Source organism: Rhinichthys klamathensis, unplaced genomic scaffold (assembly GCF_029890125.1).
Source record: "Rhinichthys klamathensis goyatoka isolate OS25496 unplaced genomic scaffold, OSU_Roscu_1.1 h1tg000515l_1, whole genome shotgun sequence".
In the NCBI taxonomy this organism is placed as follows: domain Eukaryota; kingdom Metazoa; phylum Chordata; class Actinopteri; order Cypriniformes; family Leuciscidae; genus Rhinichthys; species Rhinichthys klamathensis.
In genome coordinates, this window is record NW_026606995.1 from 668,718 (window position 1) to 682,119 (window position 13,402).

A 13,402-nucleotide genomic window follows, 5' to 3' on the forward strand; every position below is an offset into this window, starting at 1 on the left:
AGTTGACATGTAGTTGCAAAGTTACTTATAGTTAGTAGAATGTCTAAAGTGGACTATCGAAATAAAGTGTTACCCATTATTCAGATCAGCTCAGCTCAGTTTTGTTCTCATCTGATAGTGTCAGTGCAGTCAGAACAATAATACTACTGGATATGAAGAGTCTTTTAAAACAAACTAACTCCATGTGTGTCAGGTTGAGGTGAGCCGCGATCCCTCCAGACTGTGGAGGCGCACTGAAGTCTGGGAGCAGCGCATGAGGAACATCGGCCCGTCGGGATCAGGGCCCGCTCTATTGCTGCACACCTTTCACAGGTACAGGAGATCATAATGAGCTCGTTAGGGTATCACTGCTGCACACCTTTCACAGGTACAGGAGATCATAATGAGCTCGTTAGGGTATCACTGCTGCACACCTTACACAGGTACAGGAGATCATAATGAGCTTGTAAGGGGATCACTGCTGCACACCTTTCACAGGTACAGGAGATCATAATGAGCTTGTTAGGGTATCACTGCTGCACACCTTACACAGGTACAGGAGATCAGGAGATCATAATGAGCACGTTAGGATATCACTGCTGCACACCTTACACAGGTACAGGAGATCAGGAGATCATTAGGGTATCACTGCTGCACACCTTACACAGGTACAGGAGATCATAATGAGCTTGTTAGGGTATCACTGCTGCACACCTTACACAGGTACAGGAGATCATAATGAGCTCGTTAGGATATCACTGCTGCACACCTTACACAGGTACAGGATATCATAATGAGCTCGTTAGGATATCACTGCTGCACACCTTACACAGGTACAGGAGATCAGGAGATCATAATGAGCACGTTAGGATATCACTGCTGCACACCTTACACAGGTACAGGAGATCATAATGAGCTCGTTAGGATATCACTGCTGCACACCTTACACAGGTACAGGAGATCATAATGAGCTCGTTAGGATATCACTGCTGCACACCTTACACAGGTACAGGATATCATAATGAGCTTGTTAGGGTATCACTGCTGCACACCTTACACAGGTACAGGAGATCAGGAGATCATAATGAGCACGTTAGGATATCACTGCTGCACACCTTACACAGGTACAGGAGATCAGGATATCATAATGAGCACGTTAGGATATCACTGCTGCACACCTTACACAGGTACAGGAGATCAGGAGATCATTAGGGTATCACTGCTGCACACCTTACACAGGTACAGGAGATCAGGATATCATAATGAGCTTGTTAGGGTATCACTGCTGCACACCTTACACAGGTACAGGAGATCAGGAGATCATAATGAGCACGTTAGGATATCACTGCTGCACACCTTACACAGGTACAGGAGATCAGGATATCATAATGAGCACGTTAGGATATCACTGCTGCACACCTTACACAGGTACAGGAGATCAGGAGATCATTAGGGTATCGCTGCTGCACACCTTACACAGGTACAGGAGATCATAATGAGCTCGTTAGGATATCACTGCTGCACACCTTACACAGGTACAGGAGATCATAATGAGCTTGTTAGGGTATCACTGCTGCACACCTTACACAGGTACAGGAGATCAGGAGATCATAATGAGCTCGTTAGGATATCACTGCTGCACACTTTACACAGGTACAGGAGATCATAATGAGCTTGTTAGGGTATCACTGCTGCACACCTTACACAGGTACAGGAGATCAGGAGATCATAATGAGCACGTTAGGATATCACTGCTGCACACCTTACACAGGTACAGGAGATCAGGAGATCATTAGGGTATCACTGCTGCACACCTTACACAGGTACAGGAGATCAGGAGATCATAATGAGCTTGTTAGGATATCACTGCTGCACACCTTACACAGGTACAGGAGATCATAATGAGCTTGTTAGGGTATCACTGCTGCACACCTTACACAGGTACAGGAGATCAGGAGATCATAATGAGCACGTTAGGGTATCACTGCTGCACACCTTATACAGGTACAGGAGATCAGGAGATCATTAGGGTATCACTGCTGCACACCTTATACAGGTACAGGAGATCAGGAGATCATAATGAGCTCGTTAGGGTATCACTGCTGCACACCTTACACAGGTACAGGAGATCAGGAGATCATAATGAGCTCGTTAGGGTATCACTGCTGCACACCTTACACAGGTACAGGAGATCAGGAGATCATAATGAGCTCGTTAGGGTATCACTGCTGCACACCTTTCACAGGTACAGGAGATCAGGAGATCATAATGAGCTCGTTAGGATATCACTGCTGCACACCTTACACAGGTACAGGAGATCATAATGAGCTCGTTAGGATATCACTGCTGCACACCTTACACAGGTAAAGGAGATCAGGAGATCATAATGAGCTCGTTAAGGTACCGCTGCTGCACACCTTACACAGGTACAGGAGATCATAATGAGCTTGTTAGGGTATCACTGCTGCACAGCTTACACAGGTACAGGGGATCATAATGAGCTCGTTAGGGTATCACTGCTGCACACATTACACAGGTACAGGAGATCATAATGAGCTCGTTAGGGTATCACTGCTGCACACATTACACAGGTACAGGGGATCATAATGAGCTCGTTATGGTATCACTGCTGCACACATTACACAGGTACAGGAGATCATAATGAGCACGTTAGGGTATCGCTGCTGCACACCTTACACAGGGACAGGAGATCAGGAGATCATTAGGGTATCGCTGCTGCACACCTTACACAGGTACAGGAGATCATAATGAGCTCGTTAGGGTATCACTGCTGCACACCTTACTAGGCGTCTAGGCGCAGGTCCTCCATCTGATCTGGATACGGCCCGGATCCGGCTGACTACCTCATGTGTTGTGGTCGTGTCTAGGCGCAGGTCCTCCATCTGATCTGGATACGGCCCGGATCCGGCTGACTACATCATGTGTTGTGAGCGTGTCTAGGTGCAGGTCCTCCATCTGATCTGGACACGGCCCGAATCCGGCTGACTACATCATGCGTTGTGGTCGTGTCTAGGTGCAGGTCCTCCATCTGATCTGGATACGGCCCGGATCCGGCTGACTACATCATGTGTTGTGGTCGTGTCTAGGTGCAGGTCCTCCATCTGATCTGGATACGGCCCGGATCCGGCTGACTACATCATGTGTCGTGGATGGGTCCAGGTGCAGGTCCTCCATCTGATCTGGATACGGCCCGGATCCGGCTGACTACATCATGTGTCGTGGATGGGTCCAGGTGCAGGTCCACCATCTGATCTGGATACGGCCCGGATCCGGCTGACTACATCATGTGTCGTGGATGGGTCCAGGTGGAGGTCCACCATCTGATCTGGATACGGCCCGGATCCGGCTGACTACATCATGCGTCGTAGTCGTGTCCAGGTGCAGGTCCTCCATCTGAACTGGATACGGCCCGGATCCGGCTGACTACATCAGCCGGATCCGGATCTGGATACGGCCCGGATCCATCTGATCTGGATACGGCCCGGATCCGGCTGACTACATCATGCGTTGTGGTCGTGTCTAGGCGCAGGTCCACCATCTGATCTGGATACGGCCCGGATCCGGCTGACTACATCATGCGTTGTGGTCGTGTCCAGGTGCAGGTCCACCATCTGTGTCGTGGTCGTGTCCAGGTGCAGGTCCTCCATCTGATCTGGATACGGCCCGGATCCGGCTGACTACATCATGTGTCGTGGTCGTGTCCAGGTGCAGGTCCTCCATCTGATCTGGATACGGCCCGGATCCGGCTAACTACATCATGTGTTGTGGTCGTGTCTAGGTGCAGGTCCTCCATCTGATCTGGATACGGCCCGGATCCGGCTGACTACATCATGCGTTGTGGTCGTGTCCAGGTGCAGGTCCTCCATCTGATCTGGATACGGCCCGGATCCGGCTGACTACATCATGCGTTGTGGTCGTGTCTAGGCGCAGGTCCACCATCTGATCTGGATACGGCCCGGATCCGGCTGACTACATCATGCGTTGTGGTCGTGTCTAGGCGCAGGTCCACCATCTGATCTGGATACGGCCCGGATCCGGCTGACTACATCATGTGTTGTGGTCGTGTCCAGGTGCAGGTCCTGCATCAGATCTGGAGCGATAATGACGAAACGCAGGTTTATATTCAGGGGGGCGGGACTCCCTGATCGCTGCATTGATTGGTCAGCCACGTTTGGTGTCATCGGTGCTTCTGTGATCGGTCACGCCCAGGCGTTACCTTAGTGAGATACCCAACGAATGTTATAAAGAGAACAGGAACAACCAGAAACCAGCTTAGCATGAGCAGGATGAAGATGATGATGACGATGACGAAGGTAATGATGATGATGATGATGAAGGTAATGGTGATTATGGAGATGATGATGGTGGTGATGATGGTTTTTTCCAGTTCACGAGCAATGCAAGTGATCCCGCCGGCGCCTCCGTGTCCTGATTAATGTCTGCTATATTTGCTTCTTATTTATTAAATCCAGGCAATTGGTTGATGAACAACCACATGATGATACGAAACAAAACTTAATGAAGCAGTCAAAATCATGTCTGACCCATCTTATGATCCTATCTTACTCATGATGTTCACTTTTCATAAAATCAACATAGATGAAATTATAAAATAACATTATATTATGTAAACATAAATATGAAATATGATTTTGAATAAAATCTAGGCTATAACAGTTAACAGTGCACTGGTTATTAAGTGTAAACATGTTGGAAAAGGTGTTCATCTTTCATTCCCAATGTGAGTATCATCATTTTTTATCTTGAAAATTATTTGTCCAGTGTCTGTTGAATGTAAACTCCTCTTAGGAATTTCACCATTAAATGTGAATTTATCTGCGAATATTCTTAAATAAGAAAATCTCCTCAGTGATTGGTCCATGCCTGTCGTCATCCAAAAGCCTGTTCGTGGCGAGTGTCAAGAATCATCTCAAGACTGACACAGATTTAGTGCTGCACTGCACTTACACTCTTCAGAGGCTTGATTAACACAGGCCGTGTTCGTGTGTGTGTTCTTCACATCGCGGAACAACACACTCTATAGGAGCAAACCTGCTAAATCTAGGATTTTTTGTCCTCATGTTTGTGGTCTCTCACATTTTGCCCCCAGCATAAGGGAAACCGATAGAAACATTTGGTAATTTAGTTGTCAGCACAAAATGTAAGATTATTCAGAGACTGGGGTAATAATTCCTCCCTTCTGGTTACACATGTACAGAATACTGTAGAAATAACTTTTGACATTCTTATTAAAAGTGTCATTCATATAAAATAATAAATCAACTATTCTATTTTAAATTGTATTTTGACCATTTAGTTGAACACTTGATTAACCAATGTCAGATAAAGCAGAATCCCAGTAAAAGATTCATCTGAAAAGTTACATTTATTCAATGATTTCTATGAACATTTACATATTTTATAAATTCACACTGGATTACACTCAATAGCGATGACGTCTGAAATGAACATCTAACTCATGGAATTATTCTGCTCGATTCTGGTGGCCCATCTTACCCCAAGGGTCCAATTGTATCTTTTCCCTTCAAAATAAAAACAATATTTTTAGTCCACAAATCCCTCATTAAAACAGAAACCTTTTATATGCAACAAAATACAACGCTGAGACACCGAATCAGACGAGTTTAACCTCTAAACTCTTTTAACGAACTGGATCTTCTGATATTGAAATGAAGAGCGTCTGCGCTGGACTGTATAATCGTCGTCTTCATCATTCATATCGTTTCCCACCAGCTTTTCAAGGACTAAAGTGCCTCTAAAACTCATTTTATGTGAAACAGGGTCATGATATTGTGTGATTATTACAGTCCAGAGGTTCTGAGGCGGTTCTGGAGATCCATGAGCTTACTGACACATTCTGCAGATAAAATTCCTCTTCTTTCAACCTTTTCTAATTCCTGTTGATAACATTGACTTATATGTTTTTTTTATTATTGATAACTATTGAAACAATAATGGCTTCTAATAAATGATTGCTGAAAGCAGATGTTTGTCCCTTATTCACAATAACAGACAGAATCACAGACACTGCGATTCAACTGTGGGTTATTGACAATATTGCAAACTCGTTATCTGTACACACACTGCTTATTCTGTGAGTGTGTTCTGTTCCTCTGGTGATCCTGAGCTGATGTGTGTGTGTGTGTGTCTGTGTGTGTGTTTTCTCCACTCAGGGCTGTTCCAGCATGGAGACAGGACTCGTGAAAGAGCCTCTGCACTTCCCGCAGCGAATGAACTCAAATGTTGCGAGTTTAGGGGAAGTTTTTCTTCAGGATAATGGAGGTTTGCAGAGTTCATGTGAGCAGCAGCAGAGACTCTTATTTTGGCGCGTGTTTGCGCACCGGAAGCGGAAGCGGCTCGCCGACAGGAGTGTTTCCCTGATGCTGCTCCTGTGGTGATGATGATGATGGCGGATTTTGATCAGGTAGATTTTCTGCGCGAGCGGCACGTGCGGTTCTTCCAGCGCTGCATGCACGTGTTGCCCGAGAGATACGCGCCGTACGAGACCAGCAGGTAACACACACACACACACACCAGAGAGGGAGAGAGAGACACTGACCGCGCTTCACACTCTCACACACTCCTCTGACTGTGATGATACTGTATCCGTGTGTGTTTTTCCTGCGTTGAGTTGTAAACTGTCGCAATGAGAGCAAATATAAAAGTGTTTACTGTCACAATCAAATCTTTGTGTTCTTCATTTCATTTTCATCGATCAATAGTTGATCATTATAGATGTATAGTTTATAATGTACAGCCACACTGAAATCACATAATAAACACTAGATGTCATGACTTGGGCTTTCACTGTCCTTGAAGAGAAAGGCAATAATATCTCTGTATTATTTTTACCATTTGGCTTAATGGTAATATTAATAATAATAATAGTACAGTGATAATCAATTTCAAATAAGAAGTGCTGGTTCTCATGCCATGTGAATACAAAATATTATTGTGTATATTTTTAAATGGAGCCCCTTTTGTGAAAGGGAAAGTTCACGCAAAGATGAAGATGATGTCATCGTGGCTGTTCGTCTCCAACATTCTTCAAAATATCTTCTTTTGTGTTCAACAGAATAAAGTCACACAGGTTTGGAACAACATGATGAAATGATGACAACATTTTCATTTTTGGGTGAACTTTCCCTTTAATCCCAATGATGATTATGTACCGGTAGTTATAATTGTACATTATAATATGATGATTGTTGTTCCAGCGGCTGAAGAATGATTGGCATGTTTACTGTAGTGTGGTGTATGATCTGTGTTTGAGCACAGATAGCCTGGACTTCAGCTCCACTGTCACGCAATAAACCCCATTTGAAGAGAAATAACCCTTATTCAGAGTCGTTCCTTGCGTTCTGTTAAAGCTCCTACATCACATGACATTATTCTCTTCCACACTGTTTACTGGAGCGTTTACAACTCATAGAAGTTCATGTAGACAATCAGTGCTGAGCTAAAATTAATATTATTAATGTGTCGATTATGTTACATTGTGTTTTTATCTATTCTCTGTAGGACTTTGTTTTATTTAAATCAAAATGTACTTATTTATATTTTACAAATATTTAGTCACATTTTTTTTAGTTATTAGTTAAATCTTTTATATTTATTCATTTGTATATTTTTTCCAACTTTTCCTCGGTCAGTGTTTTCTCTTATTATCATGAGTCTGTGTTTATTTACAGCGCTGATGATTGACAGAAGGACTGAACACACTCTTCCTCCCGCAGTGTTCGTAGTGTGTGTGTGTGTTTATAGTGTGTGTGTGTTTCCGCACAGGTTGACTATAGTGTTCTTCGCTCTGTCGGGTCTCGATGTTCTCGATGCCTTGGATGTCGTGGATAAACCCGGACTGATCGAGTGGATTTATTCTCTGCAGGTTCTTCCCACCGATGACAGTAAGATCTAGATCTCTCACACACACACACACGCACGCTCTCACTCACACACTCATACACACACTTTCTCTCTTTCTCTCTCTTTGATGTTCTCCATCATATATTAGAGGCTCGTCTCGTTTCCTCTTTAAAACAGTGTCAGTAAGTTGTGTATTATTTGTCGTCACGTGTGTTTTCTCTCCAGAGTCTAATCTCAGACGCTGTGGCTTCCGCGGCTCCTCACACATCGGCGTTCCCTACAACACTTCAAAGGTACCGGCTGCTGTTCCACACACACACACACACACACACACACACACAGAAGGGGGCAGAACTGAGCAGAGACTGAACCACAGAGCGAACACACACACACCCTCTCTCTATATATATATATATCTCACTCACACACACACACACACTCTTTCTCTCTCTCATATATATCTCTATCTCTCACTCACTCACTCACTCACTCACACACATTAACCCGACCCCTAAACCTACCCATCACACACACACACACACACACACACACACACACACACACACACACACACACACACACACACACACACACACACACACACACACACACACACAGACAGCAGGGGGCAGAACTGAGCAGAGACTGGACCACAGATGATGAACTTCACTTTACAGCCGATCCAGAACTGTCTCTTCAACATGTTTTATTAAAATCTGAAATTGTTACTCCACAAACACTTTCACTGAAGTTTTTAACAATCAACCAAAGTCTTTTATCTAAAGCAAACTTTAGAAAGCTTGTATATGTTGTTAAACTGCTGATCTATAACCCTTCCCCATGCCCGTTGCTGATTGATGATGTATGATCTGCAGGGTCCGGGTCCGGCTCACCCGTACGACAGCGGACACCTGGCCATGACCTACACCGGCCTCGCCTGCCTCGTGATCCTGGGGGACGACCTGAGCCGCGTCAGGAGAGAGGCCTGTCTGGAGGGGCTGAGAGCGCTGCAGCTGGAGGACGGCAGGTCACCACCTCACACACACACCTTACACACCTCACACACACCTGACCCTAACACACACCTGGGGGACGACCTGAGCCGCGTCAGGAGAGAGGCCTGTCTGGAGGGCCTGAGAGCGCTGCAGCTGGAGGACGGCAGGTCACCACCTCACACACACACCTTACACACCTCACACACACCTGACCCTAACACACACCTGGGGGACGACCTGAGCCGCGTCAGGAGAGAGGCCTGTCTGGAGGGCCTGAGAGCTCTGCAGCTGGAGGACGGCAGGTCACCACCTCACACACACACCTTACACACCTCACACACACCTGACCCTAACACACACCTGAACACACCTGGGGGACGACCTGAGCCGCGTCAGGAGAGAGGCCTGTCTGGAGGGCCTGAGAGCTCTGCAGCTGGAGGACGGCAGGTCACCACCTCACACACACCTCACAGACCCCTGACCCTCACACACACCTTACAACTTACACACACCTTACACACACCTGACTTTCATCCTTCTCCTTACACATGTGTGTTAGCAGGGTCTGAATGTGTGTGTTTCTTCTGGCAGCTTCTACGCCGTCCCAGAAGGCAGTGAGAACGACATGAGGTTTGTGTACTGTGCCGCCTGTATTTGCTACATGCTGGACGACTGGACTGGGATGGACTGCCAGAGAGCCATCGACTACATCCGGAGGAGCACAGTGAGTCCCACAATCCCCTCCTCCTCCCGTAACTCCATCCTCGGCACAGTGAGTCCCACAATCCCCCACTCCTCCCGTAACTCCATCCTCGGCACAGTGAGTCCCACAATCCCCTCCTCCTCCCGTAACTCCGTCCTCGGCACAGTGAGTCCCACAATCCCCTCCTCCTACCGTAACTCCGTCCTCGGCACAGTGAGTCCCACAATCCCCCACTCCTCCCGTAACTCCATCCTCGGCACAGTGAGTCCCACAATCCCCTCCTCCTCCCGTAACTCCATCCTCGGCACAGTGAGTCCCACAATCCCCCCCCTCCTCCCGTAACTCCGTCCTCGGCACAGTGAGTCCCACAATCCCCCCCCTCCTCCCGTAACTCCATCCTCGGCACAGTGAGTCCCACAATCCCCCCCTCCTCCCGTAACTCCGTCCTCGGCACAGTGAGTCCCACAATCCCCTCCTCCTCCCGTAACTCCGTCCTCGGCACAGTGAGTCCCACAATCCCCTCCTCCTCCCGTAACTCCATCCTCGGCACAGTGAGTCCCACAATCCCCCCCTCCTCCCGTAACTCCGTCCTCGGCACAGTGAGTCCCACAATCCCCTCCTCCTCCCGTAACTCCATCCTCGGCACAGTGAGTCCCACAATCCCCCCCTCCTCCCGTAACTCCGTCCTCGGCACAGTGAGTCCCACAATCCCCCCCTCCTCCCGTAACTCCGTCCTCGGCACAGTGAGTCCCACAATCCCCTCCTCCTCCCGTAACTCCATCCTCGGCACAGTGAGTCCCACAATCCCCTCCTCCTCCCGTAACTCCGTCCTCGGCACAGTGAGTCCCACAATCCCCTCCTCCTCCCGTAACTCCGTCCTCGGCACAGTGAGTCCCACAATCCCCTCCTCCTCCCGTAACTCCGTCCTCGGCACAGTGAGTCCCACAATCCCCTCCTCCTCCCGTAACTCCGTCCTCGGCACAGTGAGTCCCACAATCCCCTCCTCCTCCCGTAACTCCATCCTCGGCACAGTGAGTCCCACAATCCCCTCCTCCTCCCGTAACTCCATCCTCGGCACAGTGCGTCCCACAATCCCCTCCTCCTCCCGTAACTCCATCCTCGGCACAGTGAGTCCCACAAATCCCCCCCTCCTCCCGTAACTCCGTCCTCGGCACAGTGAGTCCCACAATCCCCTCCTCCTCCCGTAACTCCGTCCTCGGCACAGTGAGTCCCACAATCCCCTCCTCCTCCCGTAACTCCATCCTCGGCACAGTGAGTCCCACAATCCCCTCCTCCTCCCGTAACTCCATCCTCGGCACAGTGAGTCCCACAATCCCCTCCTCCTCCCGTAACTCCGTCCTCGGCACAGTGAGTCCCACAAATCCCCCCCTCCTCCCGTAACTCCGTCCTCGGCACAGTGAGTCCCACAATCCCCTCCTCCTCCCGTAACTCCGTCCTCGGCACAGTGAGTCCCACAATCCCCTCCTCCTCCCGTAACTCCGTCCTCGGCACAGTGAGTCCCACAATCCCCTCTTCCTCCCGTAACTCCGTCCTCGGCACAGTGAGTCCCACAATCCCCCCCTCCTCCCGTAACTCCGTCCTCGGCACAGTGAGTCCCACAATCCCCTCCTCCTCCCGTAACTCCGTCCTCGGCACAGTGAGTCCCACAATCCCCTCCTCCTCCCGTAACTCTGTCCTCGGCACAGTGAGTCCCACAATCCCCTCCTCCTCCCGTAACTCCGTCCTCGGCACAGTGAGTCCCACAATCCCCCCCTCCTCCCGTAACTCCGTCCTCGGCACAGTGAGTCCCACAATCCCCCCCTCCTCCCGTAACTCCGTCCTCGGCACAGTGAGTCCCACAATCCCCTCCTCCTCCCGTAACTCCGTCCTCGGCACAGTGAGTCCCACAATCCCCTCCTCCTCCCGTAACTCCGTCCTCGGCACAGTGAGTCCCACAATCCCCTCCTCCTCCCGTAACTCCGTCCTCGGCACAGTGAGTCCCACAATCCCCCCCTCCTCCCGTAACTCCGTCCTCGGCACAGTGAGTCCCACAATCCCCCCCTCCTCCCGTAACTCCGTCCTCGGCACAGTGAGTCCCACAATCCCCCCCTCCTCCCGTAACTCCGTCCTCGGCACAGTGAGTCCCACAATCCCCTCCTCCTCCCGTAACTCCGTCCTCGGCACAGTGAGTCCCACAATCCCCCCCTCCTCCCGTAACTCCGTCCTCGGCACAGTGAGTCCCACAAATCCCCCCCTCTCACTGTATGGACAGAAAAAAATCTTTTGTGTTTTTACAGAAGAAAGAGTCATGCAGGTTTGGAGATTCAGTAAATAATCCTGTTTGGCTGAACTGATGTTGATCTCTTTATGAACTGTAGTTTCACTGATCTGCTGTTCGTGTTCTTCCTCCTGCAGTCGTATGACAGTGGGATTGGTCAAGGAGCCGGACTGGAGTCACATGGTGCGTTTACACTGTTTTGCACACACTGAACCCTGCTGATAAACGCCTGATCGTTCTTTGAACACCTTCCCAGGAACTCGTGTAGGAAGTGCTTTCATTCGAGCGCGTCAAAAGAGTTTTCTGAGTTTCAACATCAACATTCACTGTTTGGAGTGTGAAATATTTTACTGATGTGATTCTTGCAGATGTGGAAAGTGTGTTTATCCAGTGTTTGCAGTTTGGTTAAATTTGTAAAAACTGCATCGTTATTTCTGAAAATAACTTTCACAAGGCAAATGAAGTGGGATGAATGTGTTCATAACTAATGTTGTAAAGTCAGTCCTGATATAAATGAGATCAGACTGTTTAATCACGTCTAATATTGACTGAAGGATCAGACTGTTAAACACGTTTTACTGGACCGTCCGGCTTTTATTCAGACGTTTCAGTAATAGATGTTTTTTAAAGTGGTTGAGCATTTTAGAATTTCTATCAAATATAATTTTGTTTGCCCTGAATATAGCCTTTATGCTCATATGGCATTTTAAATATATATACTGAATGTAAGTTGCATAAACTTTTAGTTCCCAGAACGTTTAGAGCCGGGCATCAGTTCAGTGAGTGAGTCGGAGTTGATTCAGTGATTCAGTGCCGGTGTGGTGAAGTGCTGAGTCCCAGCGCAGTGATCAGTCCTTAGAGCCCAAGCAATCCCATTGGTTCAAAGCACGTTTTATGGGTAATCGCTTTAGTGCCTGGTTACAAATCAGATATAAGTTTATTATGTAAGTCGCTTGAACTATGTTAAAATGATCAATAATGTCTTTTAACTTATGTTTCATATACTCGTAATAACCGAAGCTATAGACTGTGAAATTAAACATTGCTCGTTCTTAGTGTTTTTTAGTTAGCTTAGATAGTAGCATAGCATACAGCTATCCCAAATGATTAGAGATAACGTTTTTTTCACCATCTACGATATTTTTCGATAAACTTTGATAACAAATATGATACAAGCATAATTCTATTTAAGAAATAATTATGACATGACATGCTTGTAATAAAAAAAAAAAAATATATATACTATACCTTATTGCTTAACAACAATTAACAATGTCGCAAAACATACCAAAAAATGCAAATTCTTTTACTTAAACTATATATAAATAATCAGGATAAAAATAAAAGATTATTACATGAATTAAAATTTGATTGATTACATTATGAATTGCGAGAAAAGCTTTATGGTGCGTTCTATTATTGTCAACGAACCGACTCGGCCCTCGGATATGACGCCACTTCCACACTTGAAGCGCTCTGGTATGTTTTGCGCGTCCGAGTCGGAGAAAAAACATGGATGCCACCCGGAAAGCTGTTGCTATG

General features: G+C 47.5%; 1 protein-coding gene across 3 annotated transcripts in view; it reads left to right on the top strand.

The window, feature by feature from the left end:
* pggt1b (protein geranylgeranyltransferase type I, beta subunit) overlaps positions 1–13,402 on the top strand; it is a 40,811-nt gene that overhangs the window by 20,484 nt on the left and 6,925 nt on the right. For 2 of the 3 annotated variants that reach the window (XR_008804193.1, XR_008804194.1), the window contains exons 6-8: positions 194–312; positions 6,195–6,534; positions 7,807–7,925. Coding sequence is in view for 1 of the 3 variants with exons in the window: in XM_056238311.1 (XP_056094286.1) it covers positions 6,419–6,534; positions 7,807–7,925; positions 8,110–8,177; positions 8,760–8,911; positions 9,471–9,603; positions 11,998–12,043 (634 nt within the window). In the remaining 2 variants the exon portion in view is untranslated. Of the gene's footprint in view, positions 1–193; positions 313–6,194; positions 6,535–7,806; positions 7,926–8,109; positions 8,178–8,759; positions 8,912–9,470; positions 9,604–11,997; positions 12,044–13,402 lie in introns of those variants that run through there. The other variant, XM_056238311.1, reaches the window with a different exon arrangement.